This window comes from Chiloscyllium plagiosum, chromosome 24 (assembly GCF_004010195.1).
Source record: "Chiloscyllium plagiosum isolate BGI_BamShark_2017 chromosome 24, ASM401019v2, whole genome shotgun sequence".
NCBI classification, from domain to species: Eukaryota; Metazoa; Chordata; class Chondrichthyes; order Orectolobiformes; family Hemiscylliidae; genus Chiloscyllium; species Chiloscyllium plagiosum.
The window spans coordinates 43,230,298-43,253,972 of record NC_057733.1 but is presented as its reverse complement, the minus strand read 5'-3'; the positions used below and the strand labels follow the sequence as shown (position 1 = coordinate 43,253,972).

The window sequence follows — 23,675 nt, the reverse complement described above, 5'->3', positions numbered from 1 at the left end:
TTTGTGAGTCCATTCAGTATTCTAACAACAGTAGGGTAGAAACTGTTTCGAAACCAGCTGGTGCGTGTGTTCAGGCTTCTGTACCTTCTCCCTAGTGGTAGAGGTTGTAGAAAACATTGCCAGGGTGGGATGGATCTTTGAGAATGCTGGCAGCCTTTCCTTGACAGTGGGCCTGATAGGTGGATTCTATAGATGGGAGGTTGGCCTTTGTGATTGTCCGGGCCGAGTTCACCACCTGTAACCATCTCCGATCTTGAATGGTACAGTTGCCATACCAGGTAGTGATACATCCAGACAGAATGCTCTCGATGGTGCACCTATAAAAGTTGGCAAGGATATTAGCTGTCATGCCAAATTTTCTCAGTTACCTGAGGAAGAAGAGACGTTGTTGGGCCTTTGTAACCAGTGCATCCACATGAAGAATTCAAGAAAGCTTGGTGTGGATGACTACTCCCAGGACCTTGATACTCTCCATTTGTTCCACCTGTGTGCTGTTAATGTGTAGGGGTCATGAGTAACATCCCACCAAAATTCAATAATGAATTCCTTGGTTTTGCCGGCATTGAGAGCTAGGTTGTTTTCAGTGCACCATTTTTCCAGGTCTTCCACCTCCTGTCTAGTCAGTTTCATCACCATCTGAGATTCGACCGACTATGGTGATGTCATCAGCGAACTTGTAAATGGCATTTGTCTGGTATTTGGTGACGCCGTCATAGGTACACAGTGAGTACAGTAGGGGGTTGAGTATGCATCCCTGGGGGGCTCCAGCATTGAGTGTTAGTGAGGATGAAACATTGTGAGTCTGTGCTGATTATTTTAGCTTGCCATTTTGCCTATTCTGTTGAGTGCACTCAAAGGTGTGTTCATTTGAAAGAGGTGTAAACTATCTTTAAATGAGAGCAATGATTTCTTGTCCTACCCGTTACCCTCAATGAACTTGCCAATAATGAGTGCAAGTAAACTGTAAGCTTGTCAATTTTGTGTTCAAATATGGCTCATGCCTCTAACAAATGTGATTGGGTTTACCAAACATTTACCTTGAGAGAAAACTGGTAAATAGGATTGATCTTATTCAGGTCATCAATAACAAAGTAGAGTAAAGATGCTCTCTGGGCAGCAGCTCTGTAGTTTTCTCTTGCCTCATTTATTTTAACCTCTGTTACCTTTGCTTCAGCCACCTGTATGAAAAATAAAAATTTATATATCAACGGATTCATTCAAGCTAAAGAATTGTTACATAAGGGAAACACGTGGAACCTAAATTTAATTCACAATGATATTGTATAGAAATAATTAAAATATTTAGATAAAGTTATTTAGTTAAAGCATGTAACATGATGAGTTTGAAAATATATTCTATTTTGTTACAGGTTGATCTGGCATAAGGATAGGTTATCAATAAAAACAGATAGTGCAAGTGAAACTAATGTTGGCATTTTGACTCCAGTGACTCCTTTTTAGGTTCCAATAAAGAGTCCTTGGACTTGAAACATGAAATCTGTTTCTCTCTCCACTGTTGCTATCACAACTGCCCAGTATCTTGTTTTTTTCAGTTTATTCAGGTTTCGAAGATTTATTCTTTATAGCTCACTTTGCAACAAATATTGTAATTCCAAATAAGAGTTATATTGGATTCCAAATGTTAACTCTGCTTCACTTTCTATGACTATTCCCAGACCTGCTGAGATCTTCCAGCACTTTCTATTTTATTCCAATGTTTTGAAATTGTTTCCTTACTGAAACAGCAGCAAAAGCAGTTTCCTATCAAATGTTATTTTCTATCTCTGTCAGTAAAATACAAATATATAAAATACTACTCCAAAGGTTTGAGGAATTCTTATAACTGTGGATCTCATTTCCAAAGAATAAAAATAATGAGTGCATCAAATTTAACATTAAGTAGCTGACCTTCTGTTCTATTTCAGTCGCAGTTTGTTTGGTTGTCTCCAAGTTCTCCACCAGAGCTGTATCACCAAGGAAATTTCCAGAAGCTTCTGAGAGTCGAGCTAAAAGAGAGTCTTCTAATTGTTTAAGAACAATCTTGAACTCATTCTGTTGTGTTGTAAGTCTTGCCTAAAGTAAAATGAATATTTATTGTTAGTTGTTAACAAAACTTTCTGTATGAAACTGACTGTATAGGTAGAGAATCTGATATGAGGACATATTGCAAACAATGGGTGTAATCTCTAAAATTTGTCTTTCGTTAGAAGAACATTTGAATTAATCAAATAAAGCCTAATTTTATGAAATCATTCTCAATTAAAAAATGGAAAATTGTGGGTAGCAAGTTTAAAATTGTCCAACAAATGATTTTATTGGTGTAGTTTCCATGTTGAGAGAACACTGGCAAAAAATTGGTCCCATGTTTTCCTTTTTGAATCAAGGTTATCATTTATAAATTGCTGCAGTAAATCATTAATAACACCTTTGTTGTGAATAATTGCCAAAGGATAAGGTGCCTCTCTGCAGGAACTCTACCTATACCAGGCAGCTTTATAGAGTCAAAGAATCATAGAGTTGTACAGCACAGAAACAAATTCTTCGGTCCAATTTGTCTCTGCCGACCAGATAAGCCAATCTGACCTAGTCCCATTTGCCAGCATTTGGCCCTTATTTCTCAAAACCCTTTCTTTTCATGTACCAATCCAGATACCTTTTAAATGTTATAATCGTACCAGCCTCCACTTCTTCCTCTGGCAGCTCATTCCATATACATAGCGCCCTCTGCGTGAAGGACCTCACAGCTCCCTTTTAAATCTTAATTTTTTTTGCCATCAAAGTTGTTGCATGTGCAAACTAATAATACACAGCAAAGCCAAAGTAAATAGGGCATGAACCTTGGTGAACAATGGTGCAGTATATCACATTAGCATAGGATTAAATGATTAAGAAATAAACAGAGGAAAGACTGAAAGAGTTGATTTGAGTGAGTGGTTTTGCCATCAAATCATGTACTGTAGAAAAAATTTAAGTGGAGCTCCCAATTAAAGAACCAGCTGGACACAACAACTAAATTTGAAAGGGAGCATTACTTATAGTGATTTACTTAATGGACAAGAAATTCTAGTTTTGGTTTTAAAATTAGCCTATTCGGACGTGTTATGACACACGAGGGGCAGATATGACAGAACCAGACTTTCTGGTCCAGACATGACCAAGAAGAGAAGTTTAGATTTATCTTATGTAGACATGTTATGACACACCTCTAGGGTAGGTGAAACTTGAAATTGAGAGGAAGGGATACTACCTCTGCACCAAAGTTCCCCTCAACAGCAGTTATTTTTTAAAAATGCTATGGCAGATATTAATTATTGTCATGTTGTTAAAATGATTCTTTACGTGTAAGTTGCTAGATTTAACTTTCAGTGGCATAATTGCAGAGCAATCAGTGTGCAACTGCAGGAACTCTAAAAAAACTTCAGGTAACTGAATTTCAAGATGCCATTGTTATAATGTAGTATAAATCAATCACAATCTGGGTTCAAATTCCACCAAGGCACATGATTAAAATTGAATTCAATAAAAATCTGGAATTAAGAGTCTAATGATAACCATGAAACCATTGTTAATTGTCAGAAAAAAACATCTGGTTCATTAATGTCTTTTCAGGAATAACCTTACCATCCTGAGGGTGGCGTGGTAGCTCAATGGTTAGCACTGCTGCTTCACAGCACCCGAGGCCTGGTATTGATTCCATCCTCCGGTGACTATCTGTGTGAAGTTTACACATTCACCGTGTGTCTGCATGGATTTTCTCCAGATGCTCGAGTTTCTTTCCATAATCTAATGATGTGCAGGTTAGGTGGACTGGCCATGCTAAATTGCCCATGGTGTCCAGGAATGTGCAGGCTAGGTGGGTTAGCTATTGGAAATACAGGGTTATAGGGAAAGAGTTGGGTCTGGGTGGACTGCTCTCCAGAGGGTCGGTGGATTCAATGGTCCAGATGGCCTGCTTCTACACTTTAGGGATTCTATGATCCTTACCTGGTCTGGCTTACATGTGAAACCAGACCAACTGCAATGTGGTTGACTCTTAACTGCCCTCTGGGGCAACTAGGGATAGCCAAGAAATACTGGCCAAGTCAGCAATGTCTACATCCCATGAATGAATAAAGAAACTGTTCTGATCCTTACTACAAATTACAAGATGATTTGAGCACTAACACCATGTCAATTATACACTATTAACTTTTCAACAAAATCCGGCCATGTTAGTCAAATCCATTGTTTTACAATTTGAGAGAAATAAGAACAAAGTCACATTTGAATGCAAAGATATTGCTAACAATTTCACAATGCCTATAACAATAAAAATGATTATTGTATTAACATAAATAACTTAGTAATATCTATTCTATATAAACAGCATCAAATAAAATATCCTTCAATTAATTGAGTAATGTCATGAGAAATATACCATTGTATTAGAATATGTGTTATATTTACTTATATTGTGCATGATGCTGCAAACTTTTTAAAATATCTTATGTCTATTAAAATATACCTTCAGCTCTTCTAAATCAGGACGTTCTTTAGCAACCACAGCAGCCAGTAGTTGATCTTCCAGACCATCTCTTGTTACAAGGAAATTAATTAAAGTACATTGAGCTTGCATTTCTGGTTTGAAATGGGGATTAAAATATTTGGTCTGAAGTATCATTCTGAAGTTGGGATGATATTCAACTTCTTTATCTCCGATATGGATATACCTAAATATGCAATAAATATTAATTATTGTACATTTTAGTTCAGAGCAGTCATTTGCTGAACTTAACTTACAATAGTTTTGAAGGGTGTAAATATATAGGAAGTCCCATGCTTAACTTTAGACATATCATTACCTGCTCAGGAAGGGGGAATTGAGATGTTAATCATTGCCCATGGATTTTTGGGGCTTTTCTGAGAGAATGGTATTGCACTGTCTGCAGTCAAAGCAGATACATTGCAGCCGTGTTAATGAGGCCGGAGACCTTTATGGCCCTGATTCTTCTAGAGGAGGCACGGTGGCTCAGTGGTTAGCAATGCTGCCTTACAGCGCCAGAGATCAGGGTTCAATTCCTGCCTTGTTTAACTGTCTATGTGGAGTTTGTACATTCTCCCTGTCTCTGCGTGGGTTTCCTCTAGGTGTTCTGTATTCCTCCCACAATCCAAAGATGTGCAGATTTGGTGAATTGGCCATGCTAAATTGCCCATAGTGTTCAGGGATGTGAAGGTTAGGTGCATTAGTGGGGGGAATGGGTCTGCATGGTTTACTCTTTGGAGGTCGGTGTGGACTTCTTCGGCCGAAAGGCCTGTTTCCAGATTGTAGGGATTCTATGAATACTTGTTACAATCCTCAGCGTAGGCACACTATATTAAGATGGTGGGTAAGACTTGGGAGGGAACTCAATACTGGGTGAAGGAAGGAAGGCAAGTTGTTTATTATTTTTTTCATTCCCCTTGTGATGGAAGCTATCATCCCATTTACTATTCCTAATTACTTATTGTATCAGTATGTGACATTTTTATCACAAGGAACCAGCAGCTCCTTTTGAACACAAACATTCCCCAATCTCTCAACATTTAAGAAATATTCTTGTTTTTGTTTTTGCGACTAAAATGAATACATTGATCCAGTTTTTCCTGATCTGCTATTCACCTCAACTACCTCTTGCCCCAGCAAATTCCACATTCTTATCACTCTCCAGGTAAAAAAAGTTTATTCTGAATTCCCTACTTGATTTTTCTTGTAATTATCTTATATTTGGTTCTGCTATTCCTCACAAGTGAAAACACACTCCCTGTGACTATGGTATCAAAATATTCCATTATTTTCAATACCTCTATTCGGTTAAATGTTAGCGTTCTCTTTTCAATAGAGATATAAAAAAGCCTTCAAAATTTGGTGTAATCTCGCAATGCAAATTTTTGTAACCCTTCCAGTGCCACATTAATACTCTTGATAAAATGGCAACCAGAGCTGCTTAAAATGAGATCAAATCGAAGTTTGATATAAGATTTAGTATATATTCTCCAGTTTACAAGTCTGTACTTCATGAATAACTTGTTTGGTTTACATTTAAAGGCCTTATTGATCATAGTGTAGCTTAGAATGATTTATGTACTTGGTGTCTATAAACCAAAGAAAGTCAGTATATGAATTATCAAAAAATATATGGCGGCTAAACTTACTTTCCCTTTTTGATGGTGTTTCTTCCCAAAAGAGCATCTAGGACTGGTTCCACCGTCTCACTGATGTTTTCAAGTAATAAAGTGTCTCCATTGGCTACAGCATGTTCAATTTTATCAAGGTAACTGTATGCCCAATAATTAATGACAAAATATTAAATTCTTACATAGCTTTAACATTTAGTTTAATAATAAGTGGCCTGTAAATTAGAGCATGTCAGAACTGGAGCTATTTCACACATACCAATACAGGCCCATGGGAAACTGCTGTCAGCACTAATGCTAGCCCTTGACGCAATTCAACAGTCTAGAAAACACTGTGCTCAACCTGTTCTCAAGGTCCTGAGGTATGGAACATAAATTGTTGTCCATAGAGCTAGGAGAAACATTCCTGTGTTTGTAGTTGCACAACAAGATGATTAACAATACATTTACTTTGCCAGTGGTTAACTGAACAGTCTCTATATAGATACATTATCAGGACTACCATCTGGGCAGAAAATATCTGATTAGTTAGCTAAAAATGTTTGCGAAATATGGGGATTGGTCTGTGATGGGACAGACTAAAACAAAAGAGGGGATTTATTTAGCTGCTGGATGCCTAAGAATACAAAAGTTTCATTCTGAATTCTAAAGATACTTTACCAAAATAGAAGGTAGTCTTCATGGCAGAATGAACATTTGCTGCCAATTATAAAATCGTTATGATGAGAAGAAGATTGATCTGGCCAGTGTGTCTGCATTGGCACATTGGACTGTTAGAGACTTGCATAATTCAACTTCTCGGCCAACAATTCTTAGTGTTGTTTATAGTTTGTAAAAAACTAAGACTAAGTTTTTTCGACTCAGTCTAAAAAACTAAGTAAGATTAGATAGACCACACAATGGAAACACTATCATATAAACTCTACTCCCCACAGCTATTCACAATCAAGCTTAGTATTATGTCAAGAAATGACATTTTATTGATAGTCTGTAAATTTGGATAGATTACTTCTCTAGATATATAGCCTCAAATCTTCTGATGTGGGTTGAAATCCCTATTTCTGACCAAATCAGACAAAACATTATTGATTACGGTTTCACTGAGTTCTTTTATATTTTGAGTTTGACTTCTGTTAAAGGATTCTTCACAATAAACACAGGCAGCATTGTAAATCTGCAGAAGCTATGTCCTCTTTCTACAACGAAAGCTGCTGTATTAAAGTAAGTAAACAGAGTTTAAAAGTCCCAAAGTCACTTTGAAAAGCTACAGAGAGAAGCTAAGTGTCAGGTAAATGGTAAATGTAGCAGGTAAGTGGGTGAGGTGTATGGAGTTGGTAGTTGAATAAGGAAGGAATATGACAGATTGATAGTAGGATAATTGGCAAGTGGGTGAGGGGGTGAGGTAAGGAAGGATGTTGGGCTGGGTGTCGGGAGGGGTTTTGGGTTGGGTTCTGGGATCCAGGTTGGATTGGGTGCCAGGATGGGGGTGTGTCACTGTGAGAAATTGGTGATCAGAAGTAAAGTCACCACAAGTTCAAACACGGTTTTAATTCTCTAACGTTACCTGGATAATTATTCAAGTGAGTCAGTGCCTTTTAAAGTCTGTGACTCTGTATCGAACTTGAAGACACTTTCTGAGGGTTCTACACACCGGGTTGTTGCCCATCAGAGTTTAAACTTCCAGACCCGTTCACAGGCTATCATTGGGGCTTCCGAAGAGTCTCAATATACATTAGTTAGGGTATGTCCTCTGGAAATTAAAAGGTCTGAACTATTTTGCTGGATGGATCAGATTCCAGACTATTCCATTTAGAACTAGTCTGGAGTTGGTGCAGTCTGACACCTGTTCAAGTAATTCAGCTCAGGAGTGCCATTTTGATGAAGTCCACCCTTCAAATCAGTCACTGATATTTAAAGCTGTACCTCTGGTGTCAAAAGGCACAGCTATGAATAATCATGAGATGAGGCTCTTTACTCTTGATAAAAGCCAGCTGAGAAGTTCTTTATAACATTCCATTATATCATCCAGTACAACAGAACCAGAGGATACAGTATATAACGCTGAATGAAATAGGAGAGGTAAATTCAAGACAACGCTTTTATGATGGCAGCTGTGTACAGGTTTGGCATTGTGAATGGAAAAGTCAGGACAATTTCATTCCAGGGATTGTGGTATTAGCTGTATTACGTTGCCATTAAAAGCAGATGAGGACCTATTGGTTGACTTAACAAACAGAAAATTCCTTAGTGGGAAGATGGGAATGTTGGTATTCTGAGAGAATAGTGTCACATGAATTGAAGGTCTTTCCCTCAACTAAAATATCTTAGAAAGAAAAGTAATTATGCAGAAATTTGCTAATGTATTCAAATTTAATATATTAAATATCAGAAATTTCAATTTTAATCAAATGTACAAACCCTCTTTGTCCAAGTCTTATGACTTTCAAATCATCTCCATACTTCCTTTTAATCCATTTGATACCTTGCAGTTGTGCATCAATAATTAGAGGCCAACGTTCTGTGTTACAGAGGATTGTAGCATTTTCAGATGATGTCCGATCACTAGGCAAACCCTGATTATTCCAGGCAGCAATGTCAACATCATCAGTCAGAAGGGAAAGTGGGTCTAAGTTTTCAGTTATTGGAATTGGCACCTAAATTAATTACATAAAAAGTGTGCATCTTAAAATCTGATTGAAACGTGTATTAACAGTAATTAACAATTGCAATTTTATGGTTTACATCAAGTTTTAAAGTTGAGGGAATAATCTGACATAATATGATTGCTAAAAAAGTTCTGGATTATTGTGTTTTATTTTATTTAGATAATTTTCTCTTTTCTGACAATAATCACAGCTATCTTATCAGACCTCAATGTCAGTTAGTGAAGGAGATGTAGACATGTAGAAGTAGTGAATATATAGCCATTGGTATACTGTTGGGCAGGACTGGATCTGGGTATCTTCAACATGGAGTTGTGTTGTTGTGTCACCATAGTCTTACCAGACCATAGGGGCTGTTCTCTTATTGGGGAGAAGCGAGTGGTGGTGATTTAACCTGAAGATCTCCAGATCTCAGGCAAGGGAAGAGGTTGAGAAGGAGAGTCCTTCATGGTAACCTAAAACCGGTGATGGGAATTGAACCCACGCTGTTGGCATTACACTGCTCTATAAACTAATGATCTGGCCAACTGAGGTAAACCGATTCCCTCGACATGGAATAAGAATCCTTCCATAACATCAAGTCAAACATTGCGAGGGAAACCTGTTCTGGATTACCATCCTTTCTCACCAGATGACACATTGCTTCTTCATGTTGAAGAAGAAACATTAAGGATACCAAGGGCATGGAAAGTAATTTAGGTGGGGATCTTCAATGTAGACTCAACTGCAGTCCTTATTATTACTTTAATCCAAACATGGACTGAAGAGCTGAACTCAGTTGGTACAATGAAAATGACTGCACTTGACATCTGTGAAGGAAGGTGTGTAATTTTTATGATTAATTTTTGGAGTTTGGATTTTGAATTGGTGGCATGTGGGTTCTGATCTCTATGTATGAAGGGCTTTAATGATTAACTTGTCTGTCTTCCTCGAGTGATTATCTTTTGAAAAAGAGAAAGGCAGTGTTCCTGGAATGATAGTGGGAATTTATTTGCATTGTAAGAAGTTTACAATAAAACAGAATAAATATTGAAAAACATCATCTTGCTTTCAGTTTAGAACAATCAGGATTTTCTTTTACTTGGGTGGATGATCTTATGGAGTGGGAATCTTTTGGTTTAAGTTTGCAGAAGTCCTGGTTAGTTGTGAAAGCAGTTTCTCCAGGAAAAAGGACTTAATTCAGAAGTTGTGAAATAAGTTAAATCAGTGTAAGGGTTTGTTTAAAAAACTGCAGACCAGTATTTGTTTTGAAACCTTGAAGGTGTTATTTAAAGCTAATGAAGTTTAAGCTTAGTTGTGCGACTAATTGAAAAAGGTCCACCTAATTCTCAACTGGGAATTGAAAGAAATAGCCAAGCCAAACTTATAGCTGTGATAGGAAGAATAATTTAGTATTTGAAGACTGTAAAGTGATGGTTTTAGGATAGTTGGGATTATATTTTTTGCTTTATATTTCAAAATTCCAAATTGTGATCTACATAAATAGTTTGGTTTATTCTATTCTACCTTCATGTCTTTTGGATAATAAACTTTGTTTTTTAAAACCAAACCTGAAGCATTAGGATCGTAGAATTATACAGCACAGAAAAGATGCTTAGAACATCAAGACTGTCCCACCAAGATTACATTAAATCTACAGTAGTCCCACTTTTCAGCATTAGGCCCATAGTCTTGAAAGTTATGACATTTCAAGTGCTCCTCTGCGAGGCTTTAAGCAAAACAGACTTTATTCTCACAACAGTCAAAATGTAAATGAAAATTTATTGCTATAACTTTAATTCCATTGAAATATTTAATAAAATAATCTGTTATCCAACTACTAATCATCAACTGTTCCAATAAAGCAGCATCCCATAAATGCACCCTTGGCAAAGCCATGTTCAGCAAAACAGATTTTCATTATGTGCTATCTCCCTTCCAGTCCAGCAGAAAGGAACAGCACAAGATGCAACCTAGCAGCAGAGAGACAACTCAAGCTTTTTACTGCAGCAGAGAGAGAGAGAGAAAGCGAGAGAGAGGGAGCGAGAGAGAAAAAAAGAGAGAGAACTTTATCAATCAGCTTCAACAGCCAACTCTAAACCTCAACTGAAAGCAAAACTAAAATGCTGGGGCTGTGCGAGCCTGACTCCATCCACTCAAGCTTCTTTTATCTAATTTAAAAAAAACACATTCAGGGAGTTCAAAGCGGTTTACCCACTGTTTATAAAGCAGACATTCTAGCAACACCTCTCTGCAAGAGAAACAGCACACAACAAATATCTCTTAAAGGCACAGTACTAAAAACATATTTCTTTTCCATTCTCCTGCTCGCTCTCCTTGTTTCTAAAAAACGTTTTTGTTCATAAATATATTCAGTGACTTTGTCTCCACACCCTTATGTGGTAGAGACTTCTGAAGATTCACCATCCTCTATGTGAAGAAGTTACTTCTTATCCCTCCATCCAGTCAGTCCATCCCTGTCAAAACTTTATAAGTTTCAGTAAGATTCCTCTAATTCTTCTTAGTTCCAGTTAATACAAGCATAATCTACCCAATCTTTCTTAATATGACAATGTTACCATGCTAATATTAAATCTGTTTAATCTTTGCCGAATCACCTCAATGGCAAGAATTTTTTTCTTGGATAAGGAAACCAAACCTGTACATAATATTACACATATAATCTCACCAAGGCCCTATATAGCTATAGTAAGGCATCCTTGCTGCTGTATACAAACTGTTTTTCAATAAAGTCCAACATACCATTTATCTTCCGAATTGCTTGCTGCATCTGCATGCTGTTTTCAGTGACTGATGCATAAGGACACTGAGCTCCCTTCGTACATCAACATTTTCAAATCTATCACCATTTAAATTAAATTCTGTTTGTTTTCCCTGCCAAGTGAATAACTTTACACTTATCCATGTCAAACTGCATCTACCATGCATTTGCTCAATCAGTAACTTACCTAAATTGCCTTGAAGAATTTTTACATCCTCCTCACTACTTATAATCTCACCTAGTTTTGTGACATAAACAAACCTGGAAATATCACATTGGATTCTATCATCTAAATCTTTTTTGAACTGTAAGTAGCTGGGATTGAAACACTGAATCCTGTACATTCGCCCAACACTACAGAACATAAAATATAATACAACTGCTGAAAGTTGTAGAAAACCTTTGAATTCAGAGGATGTAGGTTGTCTTGTGATGATTTTTTAAATTCCAGATGCACTATATGATCTAGACATGACAAATTATTTGACCTTGTGAAGGGCAATTGAACCATCAAAGGATATTTGACTTCACTTGAAGAGGATAAAGAGGCAATTCATCTGCTGAGACAATGTTGGACTTTACTGGTCTTGGTCTGCTGTTTCAATAAGGATACCTTTTTGGTCAGGAACCTAGTTTCCTGACAAGTGAGCTTAACTATTGCTCACTGGGTTTTGGATCCAGTGGATTAAGAGGATGCGAGACCTCAAGAGGGCATACTAGATAAAATCCAACATTTTCATATGTCGAGCTCCACTTGCATTGTATTGGTGAATGCTCGTAAAGTAATTCTTCAGCCTTCAAAATTGCAGTTTGACCCATTGCTCTTTTGCTTGTTCTTTACATTGCTAACTATAATTCACTGTCAGCCTGTAATCCTATTTCATTCATGCCTCAGTCACTCTTCACAAGTGTTCTTGTTTCCTCTTTCCAAAACAGTACAATCTGCTTCAACTCTCAGTAGAACATGCGAGCACCCAATCTAGTGAGATACATAATTTGGGGTAGGTGTGTGGTTGAAGAGTGTGATGCTAGAAAAGCACAGCCAGTCAGGCAGCATCTGAGCAGCAGGAGAGTTGACGTTTTGGCCATAAGCTCTTCATCAGGAATGAAGGGGTGGCCCAAGGGGGTTGAGGGGAAATGGGAACCAGGTGAAATCCACATTAATCTCATGTGGTTGGAGGGTCCCAAGGTGGAAGATGAGGTGTTCTTTCTCAGGCATCAGGTGGCAAGACTTTAGCGGTGGAGGAGGCCCAGGACTTAAGTGTCCTTGGTGGAGTGGGAGGGGGAGTTAAAGTGTTCAGCCCACAGGGCAGTGGGTTATTTAGTGTGTGTGTCCCAGAGATCTTCCTAGGATCAATGTTGAATCAAACTGGCGTCCCTGGTGCTATGAGGCAGCAGTGTTTAACCACTGTGCCATTGTGCTGCCTAAATTGTTTTGAAAGGTATGATGATGGTGCTTGTCATGGATTAATGGAAATTGGCACTGGATAATCAAGCTTGTTTGAAAAGCAGATGAGGCACAATGGACGAAATGGCCTCCTGCTGGTGTAGTAATTCTGTGATTTTGTGCTGCTTGTATTGCAGCTGCTGCTGGAGGTTTAATTGATGGAATCGCTTCTCCTCATTCCAAAGAGAAGCAGCATAAGTTGTTCCCATGCCTTGGTGAAGGCTGGAAGGAAGGTAATGCAAATAAAGATGAGTAAAATTCCTTCCAAAAGGTCAGAAATCACTTGCTGCCATGACCAAATGTGGAGTGCATTTACAATGCTCTTTTTAACTGTCTAGGTCAGATGGAACAAATATCTTTCATTCTTTTTAGCGTGCATCTATCTTATTCTTTAAGGAAAATATGGTACTATTCAAAATGAAGGAACAAGTTAGAAAACGTTTTTGAATGCATGAGGAATACTATTACATGCTAAACCCAAGAAAAATAATGAAGTGAAACATTAAAAGCTCAAAATACAGGTATAAATTTTAAGAAGAGTATCTAGTACAAAGGAAGAATGTACAATGGAGTTTAAAAGTTTTTAAGGTCTTGAATTCTGAGAGTCGGCACTGACACCATGGCTGATTAGTTGATGTATCGTATAATTAGCTGTAGCTCCTAGTGAGGATGTGTTTCTCCCACTTGCTTTATTACTAACACTAACTTCCAAGAAGTTGACAAAACAGGAAGACAAACAGCAAGCCTCTTTTCTGCTGAATGGATTCATTTTCTTTCTCTGCTCTGTCCAAAAGCTGTTTGCCTGAAATGCAGATCACTTGTGTATTTCCATGTCTGGTGTCACTGTTTAGTTCAAGCTCAATAATATGTGTAGGTCATCCCAAAATATGAAACATCCAGAAAGATGTAAATCAAAAATTGGAATTTCTTCACATCAGACTGAGTTTCAGCATTTTTCAACAAAATTTGAGCTTAGATTCTCTCTGTTAATCTTGTATTGGTTTCATGAGCTTAGTTCAACCTCATCAAGTGATCACTGCAACCATCTTAAATCAGTGTGTTCTCATTTATCAGAAAAAAAATTTTGCTTGTGATGATACTATGGCTTTAAGATGTGCACTTTGTCCTTGTTTTATTTTTGAAGACAGATTTTGAGACAGAGGTGTAGAGCTGTCTATTTGAATCCAACGAAGTAATCAGCTTTTGAAGCCTTGGGTACTTTTTTAAAGTTGGAATAATAGGAGCAGCCTGAATGGCTGGGGTCAAGCACCCCCAGAGCCAGGATTCTTAGTTTTAATTTTTGACTAGCAATTGTTGGGGTCTTGAAGTTGGGTTTGGAAGCTGAAGTACATCTCTCCCTGCTTCTCTCTCTTTCAGAGTTTTCTTTTGATGTTTTTTCCTCCTGAACTGGAGAATTGCTGAAGAGACAATGTATTTTACTGAATTTGCCTTTGCCAAGGGTGTATTTATAAGATAGTGCTATGTTGGAACAGTGCTATTACTTGAATATAGCATTCATGAATCCAGACTGAGCTGAGGAGGTTCTGCAGATTTTTCCAGATTTCTACGGAGGTGGATTGAAATGAAGTAGGCACCTATGGTACTCTTGTTAGTTGTGTGCTGCTGTCAGCTGAGGAACAGGTTAGCTCCTAGAAGGGGAAGAGCTGAAATTCATTGTGAGGAAGGCAGAGTTTTGAAGAATCTTGTTCCTGAGATTGACAACGTATTTGCTGTGCGAATTGTTGAACCAAGTCATATGATTTATCTTAGCTGTCTCTGTCTAAGTTATAGCTTTTAATCAGTAACAATTTTCTTGTTAATTCAGCTTTAACTTATGTTTCTTTTGGATGATAAGGTACAGGTAGCTATCTAAAATGATGCTTAAGGTTTGCTTTATCTTACATTTTTACAGTAAAAACTTCTCTAGTTTTAAAAGGTGGAATCTTGAGGCTTCATTCATTCAACAAGTAAGTGGGATTTTAAAAAAAACTACTTGTCTCTATCCACATTATAGCAGATTATATCCAGATTTACCTAATAGAACCAGGGAAGTGACCACTTGATTTCAGTCCCTCCCTGCATAAACACAGAAAAGGTTGGGATAACGTCAGAATAATTTCAATTTCAGAAGGTTTAACTCCCATTACAGAATACATGCAAATCTTTCTCCCTCCATCCTCCTTTCAGATTCTTTCATTTCAACTGGAGGCTGCTGGTTACCTTTCGTTTTTCCTCAAACCAGTCACCCAGTTTTGTGTTAGTCTTTCCACATTTAAATCTCTCACTGCTGAATCCTTCCAACTGGTTTGAGGCCTTCCTTGTCTTATCCTTCCTGTCAGTTCCACATCCATTCCTCATCACGTGTCCATCGCCTTACTTATATATGACTATTGTGATGAGATGTACCTTTAAAAGGAATTTGTTCTGTTTTGACTCCCTTGCAAGCATGTATTGTAAACCTGACACCAAACTGTCTGCTCTGTGCACAGCAATGTGGATAGATTTGCTTTCTTTTTAAAAAAAGTAGACAACAGAAGCATGAGTGGGTGGAGTCAAACTCGCACAGAACCAGGGTTTCCAGTTGGTGGAGCTGGGACTTTGGAGAAAGTTACAGCTTTCTCTGTTGCTGCTGCAAAAGCTTGTGTTCTCTCTTCACTGCTGGGTTCGTGTCTATCTGTTTTCCTTTCTATTTGCCTTTGCCAAGGATATTTATACGATGCTGATATATTGGAACAGTTAAGGTGTAGTAGTTAAAATGTATATTATTTTGTTAAATATTATGAGTTACAGTTAAGCCAATTATTTTTATGTTTTATTTTGTCTTTGTTTTAACTATATTGTAAGAATAAAGTGTGTTTTATTTAAAACTTCATAGTTTGACGAATTGAAATGCATCTGGAATGCAATACCTTACATTTGCCTTTAAATAAGAAAACTTTAGGGTCTAGGTCATCTCCTTAATATATTTTAAGTAGATTGGTCTGGTTCATAGCACTATAACATTTCAATCTCTTCTTGATTAACTTTGATCAATATTTCTATAGTCTTCTCTGATCCTATGTAGTTGTTACTGATCCTGCCCTTTCTCATCACTCCACGCATCCATCTCAGCATCCACATCCCATTAGTATCCAATCATTGTTCCTGTCTTCTTGACGTATGCTAGATTTCTGCACAATAAAGTAAGGCCAGACTCATAAATACCTTGCAGATTCTCTTTTTTGGGTTCAATGATATTTTTCTTTCACATCACACTCCAGTACACTTCTTTTAATTACTTCAAATAGAGCTAACTCCTTGCTTAATTTCCAGTTCTATATTTCATCTTCCATCAGTATCAACTTAAGATACTCAAAATCACTCATTTCACCACGAACTGTGCAACCTCAAGCTGATTTTCATCCTTAAGGTTAAACTGGCAGTCCATACTCTGGGTCTTTCAGCAACTGATGTTGAAATCTTCCAGTGCTTTTTCCAGTTCTTCAGATCAGTTCTATTCATATCATCCCCCCCACACCGATCATTGACCATAGCATTTTTGGTGTGTATTGGTCAGTTGGAAGACCCAATAACAATCCAGAAGAAGAATGATTTGGAGATGCTGGTGTTGGACTGGGGTGTACAAAGTTAAAAACGCTGCAACACCAGGTTATAATCCAAAAGGTTTAATTGGAAGTACTAGCTTTTGGAGTCCTGCTCCTTCATCAGGTGATAATGGTTGCCAATATTTGGTGGAATCCAACTTTAGCTGTGAAATCTCCACTTTCACCACATTGCTCCTTCCTCTTTCTGGCACTTATTATACATTTTCGGTCATAGTTGACTGCACTTCTTAGGGACTCCTTACCTTCAAGCACTTCTCCAGACCTGTGCCCTATGCGTCCAGTCATAAGTCTTCTAGAGATTTATTAATACAATCTCCACGTTTCATTGACCTTTCTGATAATTATGTAATTTTTGTCTCAAAATGAGAAAGACATTATTATTCCATGCATGAATCTGAACCGACCTTCGTGGATTTCCACTATTCTCCTCAGTCTTTTGTCCATTATTCTCTTCCTTATCATGAAGGTATGAGGTAGGAAATTAATTCTTTGATAGCCTTGAAAAACTCCCACAATTTCAGAGAGGGAGTGGTCAAATTATAGAACAGGGCTCCCAAGGGAGATGCTGGAAGCAATTATTTATCACTTCATTCAAGATTAATGTCTTTGGGAAATAATACTTGGGATACAGTGAGTAATTTTGAGATGTAAAATCTAGAGCCATCTTGAAAGGTCTCTTTTGGATGTATGGTTCCCAATGATTTTCTTTGTTACATAATAGATAGAGATTTATTGCTATAATCAGCTAACAACTATTATTGTTGTATGTCTTAAGTACCAGTTTGACGAAGCTGGTCCATTCTCAAAATTACTGTGCCCTTGAGTTTTTTTCAGAGAGGGGGTAATTGGCCAGACTCCAAGTAGACTGGGTTTGAAAGGTTTATTTGGGCCCTTTTTGTTTATCCCTAACAGATGATGCCTCTAGTCTAAGGCTTTCATGTCTTTAAAAAAAGAGTAAACAAGGGAGTGTGACCAACTTTCTAGCTGTGCAGGTCAGTTTAATTTGGGGATTAGCTGAGTCAGGGTCACAATTGAAACTAGACGCTCTGTCCCTTCTTCTATGTTCTGATTTCGTAACCTGTAAACTTTTTGTGTCATTTTTACTCTTTGTGCTAAGGGGTTTGTTTATTGGGACTATTGCAAGTATTTTGCAACAGCACCATTAAGTCAGGATAGCCTGTCAGGTTCGGATAAGATAGGTTATTTGGGTATTCTATTTTCGGTTCATTGTCTTTCATTCCGTAATTTTGTAAATAAATTCTGTTTGTTTAAAACTCGGCAGTCTGACCAGCTTATTCACTCCAGGAATATCCACTATACGCTTACCTGAAAAACTTACAAAGTTACGATCTGGGCTACCTGCTTAAAAATGTTTTGAGAGGATCAGGCCTGGTCCAGAACAACCAGAATGATGGAATATAAATGATATGGACTATGGCCTTTATTCTTCAAGCGGTTCTTATGTTCTGTAACAAGTTTCAAAGTATAAAAATCTAACTGCAAACTTGTATGTTTTATTTCACGATCAGTCCAAAATATCCAAGCTTTCAGGGTTATGTTTAGCATACTAAGGAAAAACATTAAGATCGAGTGCTTTTTTCAAGGAGAATCTGGTAAATATAGTAATGAGGATCCGAACACCTGTTTTATTCCCCTCAAAGAAATTGAAGGAAGTTCATATAGGGAAGCAAGTACTGGTCTGTTTTGCTCAGATCTTAGATTACAGCAATTAGTATAATTATTTACCTAGCAGAACCAAGTGAAAATACCCACTTAATTTCAATCCAACCCTGCAGAAACCCAGAGAAGGGGGAGATAATGTCAACACAAATACATCATGGTAACAGTCCATGTCAAAAAGACAGGTAGTTTTTTTTCTTAAAGGTGATGTGGAGTAATATCTGATCCTGATACTTTTCTGCTCCATTGTTGCCTGCTCGTAATCTTCCAATGACATGCAGACAAGACACTAATCCAGCAGCATGCTAACCAAAGGAAGTCGAGTACCAGGAAATGAGATGACGCAAGAGAAGGTGTTTGAAAGTCTTCATTGCAAGCAGTCAGAATTATTTGCAGTACCTCATAGGTTAGCAATTCTAGTGAAAAAAGAATACCAGCAAACCCCATCACATTACTCAAGCATTAACATATCTTAAATACCATTGCATCTTTATATTCACATTGCAAATTAAACCCCCAGATCAAACCTTTTGCTCTGTAGCACATTAGTCTGTTGCTATAGGTGTTGATTTAGGAGAAAAATAGAAAACATTATTTCCAAGTTCCAATCTAACTCTCCCTCACCACATTTCAAAATCAATCAGCATTCTTCCATCATCATGGGATTAGCTCCCTACCTGATAGCATCCTGAGAGTACTCCCTGGGACTACAGTGGTTCAAGAAAGTCTCCACCACCTTCTCAAGAGCAACTGGGAATAGTAATAAATAAATGCCAGACTTGGCACTAATGGTTAAATAAATAAATGGCATAATATTTTATTGGTGAGACTTCAATGTTAGTTCCAATACAATTGAACCATCACTATTGGAACACTTTGATTAATATTATAAATTTGAGCATCTGACAGTTAACCTCATTTTTAAGCCAAAATAGGAAGAAGGCTGATATTCATCAATACATTCTCTTAAGTTGATGTTCATATTTTCTTAAAAAAATTAAAAATCTCACTTCTAATTGTTGCAGAAAAGGCATCCAGTGGTCATTCAAAAGTTCATTTCTGTATTTTTTTGTGAAGTATCCAAGATATGAAACAAAAGCTGTAACAAGGAGCACGTCTCCACACAGTGTTTTTTCCTGCTCCTTGAACTTGGCTATTGAGTCACCCCAGCGTATTTTCTCTGATACCAAACCTCCAACAAGTCTGTAAGAAATTGTTACTTTTTAATGTAAATATCTTCTGTTTTCTCCTATTTGTCCAGTTTGTATATTGCACAATTATAAACTAGGACAAAGTGTAGAAAGATGATTTGTTCACAGACTTTAACAGTGACATTCTAAATTATGGTCTAGCAGGTGTGCAAGTGAGATGCTAGGGTAATTTACCCTATTTTCCTGTGAAAGTAACCCAAAAGGTCAAAGCTGCTGTTGCAAAGTTCCTCTTAGCTTAATTACTGCCTACAAATGAGGGGAAGTTTGCATTTCACCATTTAGAAGAAATGACAGTAATCTTGCTGCCCTAAAGTCCTTCACAATCAACTAATTATTTTTGATGAGTATTAACTGACTTAAACTTTCCTTTCACAAAAGCAGATAAAGCTGAAAATGCCTATATTGAAGGGACCCTTAGACCTGGAATTGTAACCTGTATTTACCTTAGTAGCTAAGCATTGACATTCATCATGATTGCACAAGAAAATCCCAATGAAATCCAGTGTACTATCCAATAATAAGTCTAATGGTGTACACATATACAGTCCAGGAAATTGTGAAAAGATCGCCTTCTCAGGGTGCATCTCTGCTGCAGCCTAATAGATCAAGTTACTCTTTCTTATTTGAATTATAAAGAAAAAGATATTAAAGCGACAAATGCATACTGGTCCAATTTATCTTCCATAAGTTCCAGAACGGCCAGTACATTCATTTCCAATTTTTACTAGTTTCTCCCTCTGGTTTTAACATTTTGAAAATATTTAAACATAGGTGTAAGTATTTAAAATGATTAAAATAATTTAAAAGTTTTAGAAGTTCAATACAACCTAATACCATTTAAAAACAGTGTTGTTAGAACACCAGCCTGAACAGTGACTGATTTATTGATCTCAAAGTGCATGACCTTTTCCGAAGACATCAATGGGGTTTAATTTTGCTGAAAGTGGAGCATGCTCTTAGATCTTTGAAATTAGTTTGCCATGCTACAGCTTAGAGAGAGCTGATACATGAGAACAAGGTATTCATGGATTTATTTTGAGCAATTAGCAACATTTTTGTATGTCCGCCTGCATAGCAGGTATGTGAGACTTCATTTATGTTTCATTGAAGGAACAGCTTCTTTGACAATCCAGATTTTTTTGTATGTTTGCAGTTTAGCTCTGGAGAGTGCAGCTTATTGCTCAGAGATGAGAGTACTACATTGGGTCAAGGTGACATGATAATTTGTTTTAAAAATCTTAAAAGGCCTTAACCAATGACATTGCACCATAGTATATGAACAGCTGATCTTTCTTCTGAACATATTTTTTTCTTATATATCTAAGAGGTCAGTGCTAACTTATTGAAAATAAACCAGATTTTATGATCAAAGCAGCATACCCTTAAATGGAGGTAAGCATTAAAAATTGCACAATTTTTCAGACAGTTTTGTACTGTAGGAATTGGAAATATGGAGCAAACTATGGGCATACTGCCGGGGCAGTGTAAATATTTTGTTCACTTGAATTAATTGGCCAAAACCTATTAATACTTACGATGTTGTAGAGTCCTTCATGAACTTAACTCCCTAAAGTATTGTGCATGGCACAGAAACACCAAGGAGGAGAAAGTGAAGTCTGCAAATGCTGGAGATCAGAGCTGAAAATGTGTTGCTGGAAAAGCGCAGCAGGTCAGGCAGCATCCAGGGAACAGGAGAATCAACGTTTCGGCCATAAGCCCTTCTTCAGGATTCCTGAAGAAGGGCTTATGCCCGAAACGTCGATTCTCCTGTTCCCTGGATGCTGCCTGACCTGCTGCGCTTTTCCAGCAACACATTTTCAGCACAGAAACACCAAGAGCTTACAATGTTTTGGAAGTCCTAAAATTCAGTGTTAATAGGCTGTTAATCATTAAATGTGAATATGCTTACCCATATTTAAAATGAGCGATTGAAGTAATACTTGAACAACATTACAATTGTACAAAGGGCCAAGGACCTAGTGTGTTTGTCAAACTCAATTTTTCATCCCACCACCCTTAGTATCATCAGAATTTTTTTCCAAGTTCAGTAACAGCTCAATAACGTAATGAAATATAACCCAAAGACAAATTATACATCTAAAAATTGTGAAAGATCTGGAACTGAGAATTTGCTCATTTGATTCTATTGATTCAAGTCCGAATTTACCTATTTGCAAGTGAAATTGTCCTGTTGGTGTTATCAGCTTCTTGCTGACATTTGAGTTTTTCAGATGTGGCTTTTTCAAATTCAGCTGTCAATTTTGCTAAATTATCATCAAGTTCCTAAAAATTAATATTGATAAGTTGTTAGAGAAAAAGATTGTAATCTAGAAACCCCTTTGTAATAATGCTTAATATTCCTGTTATTTTAAATTTTTAACATACTTAAGATAAAACAAAGATAGTGATTAGCTAATAATCATATTCTAATATGACTACTGTAATATTAGGCCTGTGTGACATTAGGACAATACAATACAACATTCTCTTTATCATTTTCATGTCAGAAATATTAACACCCATCTAAATGAAAAGTAACAAATAGATTGTGTTATAAATCATTAAATTTAAAAGATAATATCCAAAATAATATTTATACTTATGCACTTAGATAACAATATATTATGACTACTATATTTTACATTACTGTTGCAGTTAAGTTTACACTTGCATATCACTATTATTATGCAGGGTGCTTCAAAAAGAATTGCAGGTGCCAGATTGGAAATTAATGGAAATTTGAAGAATGTTACTAAGTTCTGAAGAGACATTCTAAGAGAGAAAAGAATGTGAAAGTATGCAGGATCACACCAAAGTGAGAAGGGAAAGATTAAGGATTCATTTTCAGAACTGCAAAGTTAGTAGAGCTGTACTATTTCCCCTGAAATTAAAAAATAAAATTTAGCCTTTAATTTATAAATTCAAAGATTGTAATGCCTAACTTTGGCATGGATTTGGGACTTAATAGATTTGACGATTGTCTGCGCAGATTGAATCCAGGCTGTTCCACTACTAAATTGGCATACATTTTATTTTATGCCCATTTTAGTCCACAGAAAACAGGTGCAACACATACAAATTTTTGTCCCAAAGAATTGTTGGGTGCAAAAGCATGTCAAATATGAGTTCCTAAAAGCATCGGAATTTGGCAGTGATTTACCAGAGTACGAGGTATTATCTGATACACAGCAAACATTTGTCCAGTGTAGACTAGGATTGGAAAGCCTTGTAAATAGGAATGCGTACTTTGAAATCAATTCACTTGGTCCAATGGAATTTTGTGTTGTTTAGGGCAATGCTGAGAAACATTTAGTATAGGACAAGATGTAATGGTACAGGGAGGACGAGCCATTTGGATGCAAAACTGGCTCAAAGTTAGGAGACAGAGGGTGGTGGTGGAGGGTTGCTTTTTGGACTGGAAGCTTGTGATTAGCACTGTGTCACAAGGATCGGTGCTGAGTCCACTGCCTTTTGTCATTAATATATATGATTTGGACGTGAACATAGGAGGTATGGTTAGTAAGTTTGCAGATGACGCCAAACATTTGTGGTGTAGTGGACAGCAAAGAAGGTTACTTCAAAGTACAATGAGAGCTTGATCAGATGGGCTATTGGGTCGAGGAGTGGCAGAGGAATTTAATTTAGATAAATGTGAGGTGGTGCATTTTAGAAAGGCAAATCAGGGAGGACTTATATACGTAATAGGAAGATCCTGGGGAGTATTGCCAAACAAAGAGACCTTGGAGTGCTGGTTCACAGTTCCTTGAAAGTGGAGTCATGGGTAGACAGGATAGTGAAGAATACATTTCGTATACTTGCCTTTATTGGTCAATGCATTGAGTATCGGAGTTGGAAGGTCATGTTGTACTGTGCAGGACATTGCTGGGGCACTTTTGGAATACTGCATTCCATTCTGGTCTCCCAGGAAGGATGTTGTGAAATTTGAAAGGATTCAGAAAAGATTTACAAGGAGGTTGCCAAGGTTGGAGGGTTTGAGCTATAAGGAGAGGCTGAAGAGGCTGCGGCTGTTTTCCCAGGAGCATGAGAAGCAGAGAGGTGACCTTATAGAAGTTTATAAAATCATGAATTGCATGGATAGGGACTTTTCTCCGGAGTAGAAGTGTTCAAAACTAGAGGAAATAGGTTTAAGGTGAG

At 37.3% G+C, this 23,675-nt stretch overlaps 1 protein-coding gene across 1 annotated transcript in view; it reads right to left on the bottom strand.

The window, feature by feature from the left end:
- LOC122562216 (dynein axonemal heavy chain 17-like) overlaps positions 1-23,675 on the bottom strand; it is a 464,703-nt gene that overhangs the window by 44,823 nt on the left and 396,205 nt on the right. The window contains exons 62-68 of the mRNA XM_043714924.1: positions 21,688-21,803; positions 19,320-19,512; positions 8,572-8,807; positions 6,172-6,294; positions 4,505-4,709; positions 1,909-2,073; positions 1,038-1,178 (exon numbers count right to left, since the gene is read on the bottom strand). Coding sequence (XP_043570859.1) covers positions 1,038-1,178; positions 1,909-2,073; positions 4,505-4,709; positions 6,172-6,294; positions 8,572-8,807; positions 19,320-19,512; positions 21,688-21,803 — 1,179 coding nt within the window. The remainder of the gene's footprint in view (positions 1-1,037; positions 1,179-1,908; positions 2,074-4,504; positions 4,710-6,171; positions 6,295-8,571; positions 8,808-19,319; positions 19,513-21,687; positions 21,804-23,675) is intronic.